Source organism: Balaenoptera physalus, assembly GCF_965194825.1.
Source record: "Balaenoptera physalus genome assembly, chromosome: 1".
Lineage (NCBI taxonomy): Eukaryota > Metazoa > Chordata > Mammalia > Artiodactyla > Balaenopteridae > Balaenoptera > Balaenoptera physalus.
Window position 1 is genome coordinate 61,932,349 of NC_138882.1, and position 14,844 is coordinate 61,947,192.

At 47.8% G+C, this 14,844-nt stretch overlaps 1 protein-coding gene across 2 annotated transcripts in view; it reads right to left on the minus strand.

The window, feature by feature from the left end:
• Positions 1-5,616, minus strand: part of PRRX1 (paired related homeobox 1) — a 72,637-nt gene extending 67,021 nt beyond the window's left edge. The window contains exon 1 of one of the 2 annotated variants that reach the window (XM_082438924.1): positions 3,958-5,616. In XM_082438924.1, coding sequence (XP_082295050.1) covers positions 3,958-4,198 — 241 coding nt within the window. In that variant the 5' untranslated portion in view covers positions 4,199-5,616. The remainder of the gene's footprint in view (positions 1-3,957) is intronic. The other variant, XM_082438925.1, reaches the window with a different exon arrangement.
• Between the last annotated feature and the right edge of the window lie 9,228 nt (positions 5,617-14,844).

Consider the following 14,844-nt stretch of genomic DNA (forward strand, 5'->3'; position numbering starts at 1 on the left):
GCAGGGAGCGCCCTGGAGAACGGTCCCGCTCTCCTGGGCGTTTCTCTGGCCTACAGGAGTCGGCAGAGATGGGCCCCCGGGAATGTGGCAGGCGCATTGGGCGGGTGATTCCTTCGCGCCGCGTTTACACCTCTCCCTTTGTGACAAATCGATTTCCCCGCGCCGCTGTTCTGCATTTGCATCCCGCCGTGGCCCGCGGTCCAGCTGCGCCCGGTGCACACTTAGAACAGCCTTGTGAATGTGTGCTAGTGTGCACGCGTGTCTAATTGACTTTCCGTCTACCTTTTTATGACTACATGTGTTTCCAACAAAAGGTCTTATTAGGACAATCTGGTTTCACTAATTTAGAGGTTGGGAACGTGGAAGGCAGGCGCTTTTTTTTTTTTTTTTTTAAGAGTTTGCAGAAGTTCAGATTAAGAAATGACAGCGGGATGCACCGTCCTCCTAGAAGTAGGTCTGCCTATTTTTATGACCTGTTTCTCTTTCCTCTCCCTGACTACCCCTGTTCTACCACCACCCCCTTCGCACTCCACACGCCCCCATTAGCCACTGGATTTCTAACCGTGTTAAAGAACCGTTTCTTTAAACACTTAAGATATTTGAACCGAGAAGTTTGAGAAATTTACTAGGCTGGGAGTATCAGTAAAAGGAGAAAGAAATCCTTCAAGAGAGAGGAAAGTGGAGTGAATAAGAAAAAAGGGGGGGGGGAACAGAATTGTGGTGTGGAGTGCAGGAGATCAGCGGGAAGCCTTCACTTTGGACAGTACTTGGCCCCTCTTTGCTAAGACGGGTCCAGTTTGTAATTCAGAAAAATTTGCAGTATTAATGATCTAATATTGCAAGTGTAAGTAGAGTCTGTTTTACTTATTTCAGCTGAACAGAAAATTTAGGAAGGACCTGTTTCTATATAGCTCTAAGAGGAAAAGGTGTCTTTTAAATGTTCCTCATCTCTCCAAAGGAGATTAGGATTTCTCACTCTGGAGTAGACTCCCAGCAGGCTGCTAAAAGCGCCTGACTCTTGGTGCCCTCCTCTGTCCCTCGCGGCTGGCAGCCTAGCTCCAACCCCCTGCCTGGAGGCTCCTCTCTTCTCTGATTCACAGCCTGACCCTCACTGCCCACAGTGGACTGGAGGCCAGCAGGGCTCCACTGGTCCTGACTTCCAGGTAGCTCATGACAGCTTCCTTGGCATCTCCTGGTTGGGGCCCAAGATTAAGGACAAGGGTCCTCCTGGACACTTGCTATCACTCAACTTACCAAACCCTCTTATTCTCATCCCAGAGATGGGGAAGGAGGTTGAGGAAACTTTGCTTCTAAAAGCAACTACTATTTGTTAGAAGGGTAGGCCCTGGTCATCTCCAGAAAGCAAGGCCTGTGGCGTGTGTGTTGGGGGGGGGGCGGGGGGCGGGTTGGGTGTGTGTTTTTTCTCGGCTACTTTCTCAGCCCCAGGTGTCCATCAGCTCATCCCCATCACCTCGCTCTGCATTCTGTGACCTCCTTCTGGAACTGTTTGTCTACCATTCTTCCTCAAACACCCTCTCCCCCAGAATCTGTTTCCTTTCTGGGGTCACTCCCCACTAGGCCTCCTTACTACTAGAAACTCTGTGATGTGCTCAAGTATCAAGCAGGCAGGTTCCCACAGGTGTCATCCCTTTTTCCCTCAGGACAAACGGTCCCCAACTCCTCCTGCTGCCCTTTGCCTGTCGCCAACCGCCCCGCGGTTGTCACGTGCTCAACGCAGCCTCAGCTGCGCCAGGCCTGGGTCTTGAAAGAGCCATCCCTGGGCTGCCTCCCCACCACTGCGGCCTCGCCTCAGCTTGGGGGTGCTTCCCAGCTGGGCGCCTCAGCCCGGTCTTGCTCTGTACCCACTAGGAGGCCTCCATGAACCCGAACTCCCCTCTCTTTGTGTCCACTTAAAGTCAAACGACAGGAACCGTCAGCATCTCTCCAGACCTGCCCCTACGTGGGCCCTGGGCTTGCTGTGGCCACTGACCCTGGGCCTGCTTTACACAGCCCTCCGCTTGCTTTTGGGGCAAAGCAACCCTGGCTGGTCTCCCTTGCCGCACCCTGATTTTCTATACAGCAGTTTCTTCACAATGTTGTTTTCTGTTGTGGCTCCAGCCTTCAGTTCTCCGAATAGTGATAAACGTTGTGATTCATAATTAGCCATGGCAAAACAAAAAACGGCAGAATTTGCAGAATTAGTGAAGCTGGGTAATAGGCATATGGAAATTCATAATCCTATTCTGCCTACTCTTTGTATGTTTAAATATTCCCTAGTAAAGTGTTTTAAAATAATATGATTTCACAGTGCATTTTCTTGAGCTACAAGTGCCTACGCCTTCGGTGGTTGACTCATGCTGCCTGCCTGTGCTGGGCCTGAGCAGCTCCCCAGAAAGCACCAGTAACCTCAACAAGGAGGCCTCTGCGCCTAGCCATTATCAGGGACTTGGGGACACGGGTCTTCACTCCTCAGAGTTGCCCAGTTTTTCCCTAGTGTCAGGCCAGGTCAGACTCCCCATCACCCTCTGCCTCTGCGTGTAGTAGGGTGGATCTGCCCCAGTTTGCTTTTGGCTAATAAACTCTAAGGGGAGCCCAGGCCTGGACCAAGGATGCAGGGCAAGCAGCAGGCGGCCTGCGGTAGAGATGGGCTCTCCCTGCGGCCTGTTTCAGCTTGGCCCTCCCGTCACTTTGCACAGGCCTTGCTTCCAGCTGTTTCTAAGTCCCATTTGCTTTGCTATCTGTTTTCTGAGAGTCTGACCTTGGCACTGTTTTTTGAAAATCACAGAATTCCAGTGGACCCCCTGGTTCCACAGTCTCCAAGTTCCAAGACGAAATAGCAGTCAGCAAATAATGGCATGGAAAGGGATCAGCCTCATTTAAAAACTTCCAGCCAAGTTCTGACTCTAGCAACCTTGTGTAGGAAATATCCAACCCCACGTCACCTGGGATGAGGCAGGTGACAGGTCTGTTATAGACTCCAGGACGTATGGATACACTCCGAGTCACGTTTTTTGAGGTACAGCTAATAACGCGAGGTGAGATTTCCTTGGGGGCGCGATACCAATCAGGTAGGTTGCGGAAGGGAGACTATACATGGACTTTTCTGGAAATTTTGGGGCCAGTAGGGAGAGCTCCTTCAATGCGACACAGCGCTCCGCGCTTCCCCAGCGCATCTCTCCCGTGCGGGCTCATGCGGGGCGGCAGCTCGGGTTTCACCCCTAAAGGACACTACCTTTGCTTCGCCTGAGTCTTCCCGTGTCATTCAGGCCTTTCATTCTACCGGAGGTCTCAAACCTTTATGCAGGTGTCCGCAACAGCCGGGGACAGAGAGTGGCTCCGGGGACAGAGAGCGGATCCGGCTTTCTAGCCGGGCGCTCCGGCGCCGCCTCTCCGGCACACCCGGCCTTCGGAGCCCGCGCGCGGTGCGCAGCCAGAGCAGCGCGGGTCTAGCTCGATTTACGCGGTGCCCTCCGCCACCTCTGTCCCGTCTGCCCTCCAACCCGCTTACGCCGCCCGGGAGAAGCCCTCCGGACTCGACTCAGCATCTTTAACCCAATGCCTTCCGAAACAGGGCGGGCTCCCCGAATTTGCACCGCTCTGGGACCCTTTTCCAGCCCAGCCCCGTCGCCCCGCAAGCGGGAAGATCTGGCAGCCGCACTCGTTCGGGACGGAGAGGCAGCGCAGTCGGCTTCGGCGAGAGTCTGCGGCGGGCAGAGTCCCTGACCCCAACCGCAGGGCCTCCCTCCAGCGTCCGCCCTGGCTCCGTCCTCCGCGGAGCCCTCCTTTTCTCATCCTTTTCCCTCTGTCTGTGACCGGCCATTCCTCCGGCCACTGCCACCAACCTCTCCTGGTTCCTGACTTTCTCCCCCTGGCCCCAGGCGGGCTCCAGCCGGCCAGCCCGGACCCCCGCCCTCGACCCGGGACACACACCCCCGCGGGCATGCGCCCCTCACTCACTGTCCTGTTGCGGGGTGTCGCTGCCACTGGTGAGTCCCGGCGACTCCAGTAGGCTCCGGCCGGCCTCGCCCACGCTCTCGTCCGCCTGCGCCGCCACCATGTCCCCGGCTTCCTCCAGGTCTAGCAGGTGACTGACGGAGAAGTTCTTTTTCGCCTGCAGGGTGTCGAGGTTGCCCGGGCTGTCCAAGCGGCCGCCCAGCGCCGGTTGCCGCTCCAGAACGTGCCCGTAGCTGGAGGTCATGGTCTCCCCCTCCGATCCCACCCACCCCCCTCTTCCCGCTCGAATCAACACCAAACGCTGTGGGCGCGAGGGGGGAGAGGAGAAGAGTGGGGAAGAGAGGGGGGGAGTGGAGAGAGAGAGAGAGAGAGAGAGGGAGAGAGAGAGAGAGAGAGAGAGAGAGAAGGAGGGGAAGAACAAAAAAAAAAGTGGAAAGAGGGCGGGGGACCCCCTTGTGTAGAGCAGAGCGTTCTGCACCAGCAGCCTTCGACAGCCTCGGTTGCTTTCCTGAGGCCAAGTCCGGCGGGGTCCAAAGAGATAATCCACACCAAAAAATAAAATTAAAAGTCACCCTATGTTCAAGTCAGGAGAAAAAAATCCCTTCCAGCTCTCCAAAAGCGTCCACGCGCACACACTAAAAATAATAATAAGGGGGAGAGAGGAAAGGGGAGGCCAGCAGGGCGGGGGAGTTAGGCAAACAGAAGAACAGAGAAGAAGGGGTGGGAGAGAAGAATCAAAGTGGTTTGTTTTTTTTTTTAAGGTTAAAAAAGTTATTCCCAGGCAAGAGTTCAAGCACCAACAGAAGAAGGCTTGTTCCAGCTTTAAAACATCTTCAAGAAAACGTGTTCCCCCTCTCTGCACTCCTGTGGATTCTCAGGAGTGACTAAAGTTTCAGGAGGAGAGGGTGATGTCTTGCAGATGTATTGGAGAGCAGGATTCTCACTTTACTTTTCGTAAGGAAAAAAAAAAAAAAAAAGGGCTCCAAGAGTCCGAAGGAGGGTGGTGGGTTTCCCCGTTCCCTTCTCCCTCTCCCCCTCTTCTTGCTGAGCTCCTTTTTCCTTCTCAGTTGGATCAAGAAGCTCTCTGGCACTTCAAAAGGCACAAACTGGCATGCAGAGGAGGCTTTGTAGGGAATACAAGAAAATTGGAGACCCCTGGGAGGGCAGATCTCGACTTAATAGGAGCCTGTAATTACGTGGCAAAGCCTTTGTGCGGTGCCTGACGTTTTACAGACCCCTTTTCTCCATCACAATCTCCTTCTTCCTCCTTTCCCTCGGACCAAAAAAACAGTCTGATTAAGAAAACCCCCTTTGCCAACTTCTGAGCAAGAAAGAAGGAGAGAGGGAGGGAGCGAGAGAGGGAGAGAGGGAGGAGGGGGGAGAAAAGGGAGGGAAAAGAAAGCGAGAGAGCCCCTTCGGATTTTTTAAGTAAAGGTCTAATTATCATTCCCCTGCAATAGTATCACGGGGAGAAAAGACAAACTGAAACCCATAGTCACTTCAAACGGGCTGATTATTTTGCTTCGGCATTAACTCCTCCAGATTTGTTTAAGATCCTGTTGGAAAATCTCATTTGCATGTTTTGATAACAGCTGCGGGGAAACTTGTTGGAAAAAATCCACAACTATCTCAATCAAATTTTCTTCTCCCTCTGCCTTTTTTTTTTTTTTTTTTACGTTTCCTGCTGTTCTAACAATTTTTGGGTGGTGGGGCTGGAAGAGCGTCTGAGAACAAGGGAGACAGCAAGCATATTAAGGCTACATTTGGCCCTGTAGAGGCAGCCTATTAAATAATGTAGTAAAATGACAGGAGTGATCATAATGGAAGGCTCTCCCACGCTTCCTCCGTGGACTGAAGGCAGGTTGGGGGAGATCTAGAAGGCACTGAATCGATTCGAGTCTTTCCGCGCCGCTAGGAATCCCGGGGCCAGGCAGTAGGAAATTTACATATTTATTTAGCTGGAAGAAAGGACTCTAGGAGTTTGTCATAATTGCTCCCCTTCCCCCCACGCTGGCCAATTTCGTAACCTCTTTGGCGCGGCCAAGGTCGCTTCCCCAGGCTACGACGCTAAGCCGAGAGGGTCGCGCTGCCCAGATGCGGGGGAAGCAGGGGCACTCCTAGAGCCAGCTGCGGGCGGAGGCTCCAGCGGAGGTTCAGGGTACAGTCCGGCTGCCCTGGGGGTGGAGGAGGGAGGAAGGACGGAAAGGGGTGGACGAACCCCCATCTAAGTCTACGGATAATGCTTTGTCGTTCTAATGCTGAGCCCTAGCTCGACAGACGACAGAGAGGTGCTGAGCGATTTTTTCATGACCTGTTGGAATTTGGTACAGCTTTAATAGTCTCATTAGAAATGAGTTACTATATGACTAGTAAGTAAAATATTAAGTGTTTTTTTGTGGCGTTTTATGTTCGTTAAACACACACACACATACACACATATTCCCTCACTCCCTTGATTACTAAACTTTTTTTTTCTTTTTTCTTTTTTCTTTTTTTCCCTTTTTCTCCTGTAGCCCAGAGGCTCGACTGGAGAGAAAGAAGGGTCCGAGTGTGTGTAAATGGTCTCTGGGCTCCAAACGGCCACAGTTAGCCCAGAACTTCCAGCCCTGATCTAGGAAAAGAACATTTGATGCCATCAAAGGGCTGCAGATTGAAACCAGATGTGCTCGCCTCGGTTCTTTCCATGCATTTAATTAAGGAGCCGGGATGGAGGAGACTTTTTCATCATTAGCCCACCCACTCCCTCCCTCCTCTTTCCATCCCTTCGCCCTCCCCCGCGGCCCGCTCGCACCCGGACCGGGAGCCCCAGAGCCCAGCCAGCGCCGCGCGGTGCGCAGAGCCCGTCGCTCCGTCTCCCCAGTGGTCGGGGCTCTAAGCAGTAAACATCTGTCCGCGTCTGGGATGGGGCGAGCTGCGCGGCAGGGCTCGCGGGATGCCGGTGGGAGACGGCCGAGCTCCCAGGTGGGCCCGCCGGAGTGGGAGCGTTGGAGGCGGGTGCCTTGCGCGGAGATTTCCAAAACCGTTGGTTGCGCGCGCCTAAGCCGAGCGCCACATGTGTCAGTGCCACCGGCTGGAATGGACGTGACTTAATCGCATAGAGAGGTTTTCACCCGGCGTCCCGCTGCATGAGCTTAGGTGAAACGGCTGAGGGGCCGGCCGTTTCTCCCTTCTCTCCACGCCCCGCGAGGCACGGCTGGGTTTGTCCCCGCAGCCGAGTCAGCCTCTTCGAATCTTCCCAGAAATGGAGCAGGCCCTAGCCTTTCCCTCCTTCTCCACCCTCATTACACAGTTGTATTTTAATGTTTCTTTTCGTCCTTGATACCAACCGAACTGCCTTTTGTGACAAAGGTCTGGATAAGGGACTAGGGGCTTCTGACACCCCCAGGACTTGCCGCTTCCCCTGAAGACCCATTGATCTCAGTCATATGAGGGGAGATCGCCCTTCGGAGGAAGTTGCCTTGTCCAGAGTGTGCCGTCAGCCTGGTTGGTGACCGAGAGGTAGCGACAGGGGAGACACGGGCAGTTGGAAACAATCAGACGTCTCCACTTGGGCTCCGCTGTGTTTTCCAGGGGGATCGGGCGCTCCCTTTACATCATCCACTTGTCATACTCGTAATAATATCAACCAATTATACCAATACCAACTAAGATGCTAACGGTTTCAACAAAAACACTGGGCACATTTGCTTAGCATTTGTCGACCAAATTACATATACATGCATATATATGTATGTATATAGACACATATATACATCTATAAATTTCTATGCACAATATTTTCCCAAAATGTCTTCCGGAGTGAGAGCTCAAATACCAGCAGACTGTGCGGGGATGGCCCAGCTGCCACAGCGCAGCTCTCGGCACTGCGCTAGAGTCCTGAGGCCCGGGAGTCCCCCTCCAGGAACTGGGGTGGCATTTGAGGACTACGTGGCGGGAGAAGGGCTGACAGAGTGTTCTCCAAGCCCAGAAGAAGTTGGAACCAGGGGGCAGACTCCCGGGGTGTCCAAGGGAAGGGAGATGCCAGCTTGAGGCAGGGTCTGGAGACAGGCGGCAGGGCCCTTCTGGCAGTCCCGGCGTGCTTATTTTGGAATCCTGCGGGAAAGGCTCCCTGGACTCTTCACCGCTCCAGAAGGCCATTCCTTCCCAGGGTATCCGTACGCCTCAGCTGCAGGGACCAAGCCCCCGATTTCTCACCGCAGGGAGCTGGGGCGGCGGGGTGAGTTGGGAGGACGCTCTGGGAGGGTCCCCAAGAAAGCAAATCCTTGAGGCATAGACCCTGCAGAATTGATATTTTCTTCTTGTTTAGACCTTTGTGGAGCTTTTCGCTTTTTATTTTTTTCTATTAACAATTGCTAGTGGATTGGATCTACACCCTTATTATGTTTACACAAAACATTTGTAATTTGTTGCGATTCTGGACTGTAATTAAAAACCAGCCAGATAACCCTACAGGGAGATTCATGAGCAAGGAGCGCATTCACCCGGTACATGGTGAAAGGCGTCGGTTCCTGCTGCCAGCTGGCCAGGCGGGAGAAGGCTGGCGCGGAACCCTCAGAGCCAGCGCAGACGCTGTACCTCGGGCACACAGAGGCGGGCCACGGAGCTCCTTCTCAGAGTGCCAAGGGTCTCCACGCCTGGCCTCTCCCTGCGTCCAGGCGCCAGGCCTTGCTCGCCAGAGGGGTGGAGGGAGGGGGAAATTGGTGGATCAAAGTTCTCTCGGCTCAGGTTGCAGGAACCAGGAGGGCCAAGCACCTCTAGAATTAGAGAATGACCATCTGGCAGAAAGATGTCAGGGGAGGAGAAGCTGTGGCCGGGAGCACATGCTCATCTCCCGGGCAAGCGGCAGGCCTGGCCTGGGAACTTAGAAGTCCTCAGAGAATGCTGTGGCCTGTTTAGTTACCTAATCACTACTTTGTTTTCACCATGTGACTTCCTTTTGGGGAAAGTTAGAAGGAGAGCCTTTCTAACTCAAAATCTCTAAACATGTGTAGATCTTTCTTCGGCTTTTGCTTTGACTTCCATCCATCAATCAATGATTGTTAAAATGTGAAGCCCTGGATCATGTAATTAACCAGAACCCTCTTCTTCATGATCCCTCCAGGATCTGAGAGTGGCTTTCCAACCCTTCCTTCTGCCCTATCCTTTTTAAAAATAACTCCTGTTTCTAGATGCCTCCCCAAGTAAGTGGGAGCAAAGCTTGGACTAGTAAGGAAACTTGCCAAGAGATCAGACCAAAGTAGGAAGGAGGTTTGGTTCCCAGTCATGTGTCCTTGTGTGGTCCTATTCATAGTTAGGTTTGGTATTGATTATTGTCCAGGATTTCCCTGGCACTGGAAGCTGGCAGAACTCTGCCTCATCTGGCTAGCAGAATGCCCTCCCCCCCCCAACCCTAAGCAGTTTCCCCTCTGAGGTGGAAGCCAGGAGTTGTACTCTCTGACATGTTAATAAGCTGACATAATCATGTGTGACAGGTCGTAGGTTCCATGACATGTAAACAGGACAATACCACCCTCATGCAAATAACATGCTATAGGGGTGGAAATGTTTTCCTGCTCATGGTTGACGTTCTAGTATATATTCATTAGCAATAAAAAAGGGGAAAAGTGTAAAATGCAAGATAGATTCTTCAGGGTTCCCATAGTTTAGTGTTTCCGAGAAGATTTTATGCCAGACTTGAAAAAAACTCTCCTTTGCCCTCCCCGTTCTGGTTCTTCTTATCATAAGTGGGATCTCAGGAACATTTCTCCTATGCATGGGTGAATGCTCTCTACCCACGCCCACCTCCATCCAATAGCCCTATTGGATTATTTTGGGATTTTGCAATAATCAAAGGAAGTAGGACTAAAAACACATTTCCAGGTAGCAAGCTGGTAATAGGTTCATTTTGTTGCAGTTTGGGAGGGCCAACATATTCATGTAGGACCTAGTGCAGTTTCACTGGAGCTATCTCCTCCTCAAACCACTGGACACTGACTTTGCACGTGCCACTGAAGACACCGGGGACCTGCACATTGGCAAATGCAATGCGTACTCTCAGACTTTCCTTTGCCAAATGCCTTCGCTCTAATTGACAGTATTGAGCACTCTCTTTTTGAAATTTCTTCTCCTGGTTCTCTATTTCAATGACCACTTCTTCTTGGCCTTCGTAGAGTGTTCCCTTTTCGTCAGCTTACTCCTTAAATATTGATATTATCCAGAGTTCTGTCCCTCATCCTCACTGTCCTTTCCAGTAAACAGGTTGTTACTAAAAGATCTCATATACTTTCATGGGTCAACTACCCCTTGTTCATCAATGAGTCTAATATCTAAATCTTAAGCTTTACCACCTACTCACTGTCACCTTGGGCAAACTGGGCAAGTTACTTACCTCCCTATGCCTCAGTTTACTCACCTTTCCAATGAGATAAACCATGCTCCTACCACATATATTCATGAGAACTAAATGAGAATGCATGCAAGCCATTAACACACTGCTTACCGTATAGTAAACCCTGAAAAAAAAATAGCTATTTTCTTGATGGACATGCACGTCATTAAGGAACCTTAAACTCAGCATGTCCAAAACGGAACTCAATCTAATCTTCCCATGCTCCGCCTTTTTCCCCAGTAGGAAACCTAGGAGTTACCCCAAATTCCTCCCTCTTTGACATGACCTCCAGCTTATCCAGGTAACCACTACATTCTGCCTGTGTTATCTAACTAGCATCAATCCTGTCACTAAGTCAATAAGTGCTTGTCGAATTGCAACTGAAGATTAAGTAACACTGGAGCAAGTGAATAGGCAACATTACGTGGGAGTGTGTAGCTATAATATTATAGTGTGTTCACATTATATTAACATAATAACAATTAGTAGTCAGGATGACTTGCCAAATGCCCTCAGAGGAAATATGAATGTGCAGACGCCATACCTTCTCTGTCCTGAGGAACTCAAGCCTTACTCACCAGGCAGATTCAGATGAACCACAAATGGCTGTTGGGAGGATTAAGAAAGAAAAAAACAAAAACATAAAAATTGCCTTATCATAATCATCATTTAACAAATGTAAATTCCCTTCCTCTGCTCTGTTAATTCCCTTCTTCAGATGGCCCTGGTTACAGGTTCCTTTGGGTTCCATCGAAAAATAGGATGCTAAATTCTTGCTGTTTTCCTATTTTAGAAAAATCCTGGGCAAATGCATGTGACTAAGAAGCATAAAACTGGGAATGGTTCTAGGCAAACAGCAGCACACAGCGCTGCCAGGGAAACCATTGCTGACCCTTCAATACTGTGCTGGAAATGCTCAAGCCTGGTGGATTTTTTTTTTTTTTTTTTTTTTACCACACTCTGATAATTAGAGAACCTGCATGTTCATTGGATTCTTGGCCCTATGTAAGACACCAGAGCTGAGGTCCCAGGCTGGCTTATTGCCTCTGCAAGTTCCTAAACTTTGGGCCCCTAGAGCTCTGTTTCTAAGCCAAGCAAAAGTGGGGTGGAATCTTACAGGATAGATACAAAACGCCTCGGGCCTGGGTAAATTTGGCCAATTTAAAACTTATGAGGCTCTTCAGCTGACTTTAGTGCTTACCCAGTGGGCATGACACTTAGGATTACATTTTTGGACTTGCTGCTCTCATAAATCTGGAGCCAAGCACAACCCATTCTCCACCTGTTTTCCTCTCCTGAGTCCTTCCATAAATCTCTAATTTTCTAAACAGGTCTCTCACTTCTTGTCCCCCAGTTCTCCACTTTTCCTGTAGTACTAGCTCATAGGTCAACAACCAAGCTGGTTGCACCTTCTATTGTCTATTTACACTTGTTTGGTTAGGTATATTATTGTTTGGTTAGATAAAGATTTTTTATCTGTCATGTTAAACACACCCAGACCTGCCTTACTTCAAGTTTTGCTCCACAGTAAATAGTGGTAACAAATTTCAGTGACATTTTTTTCTTTCCTGCCTCAAAAGGATGCTGTGAGATAATGTGTATGTATAGTACCACTTGCAGTGATTATTACCTCCAGTTGTCACATTTTCCTGCCATTCTTTTCTTGCTTTTCATCACTACAGATAAGAAGGAAGTATTTACATAATGGAAGTTAGAAAACTGATTTTTTAAAAGTCTAAAATAATGTAGTGTTTCAACACTTTGCAGATCATGAACCTAATACTTCAACACTTTGTTAAGTCACCATTCACCTCTTTTATACAAATACAGCTTTGCTTTTCATAAACCTGGTGTCCAGCTCTGCATTTAAAACACCAGAACCACTTCTCACCACCATACATGATTTTAAAAAAAGCAAAACTTCCTTTTGCCACTCACCTTTTATCTTTTCCTCTTTTTGTAATTTTTCTTTTGAGCATCTTCTGCTCCTTTAAACCAGAAGTCTGAATTATTTCCTTCAAAATTTGAAGGGTAAGATTTAGTGATCTCTCTAATTTTCATTACTGTTGGGTGTCTTGCTTTCCTTATGAAAATTATGATACAGGATTTCAGATATCCAATTTTATGTTATTTTGGACCAAATGGCATAAAGCAGGAGTCTACCATTAACCTGTAACCATTACCAGACAGTCTATTATGTTCCATGTTGAGTTTAGTATGGTGGAAAGAGTAGAAGCTTTAAAAACCTTGGAAGTATATTTCTTGATTCTGCCTCTTAAAAACTTTGAGCAAGTTATGCAGTCCCTTTGAGTCTCAATATCTGAGTCTCAGCATCTAAGGTACTGCTGGAAAACAAAATGTAGCATAACATAGTAAGGATCTAACAGAGTGCTTGGCAAATAGTAAATACTCAATAAAAATTCAAAATTTCCACTTTTGTTTATTATATAGTAGCTTGTAGCAGAACAACAATGCTCCCTCTAAGAGCAACTAGAAAATCTGAAATATTTATATCCTCCTCACCCCAAATATCAAAGAGCTTCCAAGGCAGTCAGGACTTGAAAATCGTGTTCCAGAGAAGAATGTTTTTGGAAGTAAATCAAACTTTCTCTATTCCTCCTTAATTGTTGGGTGGTCTGCCACTTTCTGCCACATTTTGGACTGGAACAAGAGACTTAAAAAAGAAAAGAAAAGAAAAGGAAAGGAAAAAAAAGTACCTGCTAAGAAACAGATAATCCAACAGAGCTTTATGCATTTGTATGGCCATGGAGAAAGAAAAATTAGAGTTTGGGGAGGCTGAGATTTCATAGAAAAGTGAGGCTGAGGCAAATAAGAACAGTAATACCATTTTTCCCTCAAGGTGTTTGCTAATTAAGCTGCACAAAGCAAAAGGTTCAGTATAACATAATGTGAATAAAAAGCAGATCAGCAATTTTGGCAACCCAAAAGGGCCAGGAAGACCAAAATTGAAGTTTATGACATATCAAGGAGGAGAATCCACGAGAACACTTCAGGCCCTCTGTTAGGAAACATAGAAAGCTACATCCCTAAGAATGCAAGAAACTTAGATGAAGACTGAACCTTACCAAAGACTGACTTCAGTCCTAGATTAAATTGAGCTGATTTGCCTCTCTCTTGCCTTCTAAAATAGGTTGAATCCTCTCTGGAGGAATATAACACCCAGAGTCACTATAATTTTCATACAAAATGTCCAGCATTTGAGTTAAAAAAAAAAACAACCCAGACATATTAAGAAACAAGACCAAGAGAAACAATGTGCAACAGAAATAGGTGTCCCGGATATTGGACGTGGCAGACATGGACTTAAAAATAACAATAATCAATATAATATTCCACTACTGAAACTATAAGAATCAAGTGGAATTTATAGAACTAAAAAATGCAACAGGTGAACTCAAAAATGCAGTAGATGAGTTTAACTGGATACTTGACACAGCTTAAGAGAGAAATAGCTGAAAAACAGATCAGAAGAAAATATCCAGACTGAAGTATGGAGGAGAAAAATAATGAGAAGTAGAGAGAATTCTGGGGAAATGGAGGAGTAGAAAGTACCAAGAAACTGTCTCTCCACCTTGACAACAATTTTGCTGGCAGAATCTGTCTAATATAATTAATTTAAAACTCTGGAGTATATTGAAGGCTTGCAAGTTTCAGGGGAAGGTTTGGACAGTAAATTGAGGTTAATTTCAGTCAATTTTAGCTCTTAGCACAGTAGCAACTACTACTCATACCTTAGCCTCAGCCCCATGGCAGGCAGCTGTGCACACATTGCTGGAGCAGCTACACACAACTTGTGGAAGCCAGGGTAGGCAAAAAGGACCCTACTCTCCAAATATCAGGAATCAGTGCTCTAATTGCTGATCACTGATTCTGATCTCAGAAGTGCAGAAAGGAGGATGGTAATTGTTGTAACATTTCCCCCATTGTTCAAGCTCCTCCCCTCAAGCTAAAGTGATTCTAAGGGAATTAAATGGCCAGTGCCCTTTCTCCCCACTTCATTTTTTCTTTTTTCCCTTTTGGAAGACAGACACTAAAGCCTAAGACATTCAAAAGCAATATACACATACAGGGAAAATTAGAAAGCGACCATGCATGGGAAAGGTGAAGGCTCAGAAAAGACCTGAGGAGATTTTAGGTTTACACCTCAGGCTGATCCTTGGAACAGAGATTGCCCCAAATAAACAAACAAACAAACAAACACATACATACATACAATAATGAAAACCAGCAAACCCTAGGGAAAAGGGAGAATCTGATTTCCAGAGTTTTCACCTTATTAGATTCAAACATCAAGTTTTCAACAAAAAGTCATAAGGCAAACAAAGAAACAAGAAAGTATGGCCTATTCAAAGTAAAAGATAAATAATCAGAAAGTGTTCCTTTAAAATACCTGATGGAAGATTACCTGGGTAAAGAAATTTAAATAACTGTCTTAAATATGCTCAAGAAAGTGATGTATAAACAAAATGAAAATACCAATAAAGAGACAGAAAACATAAAAA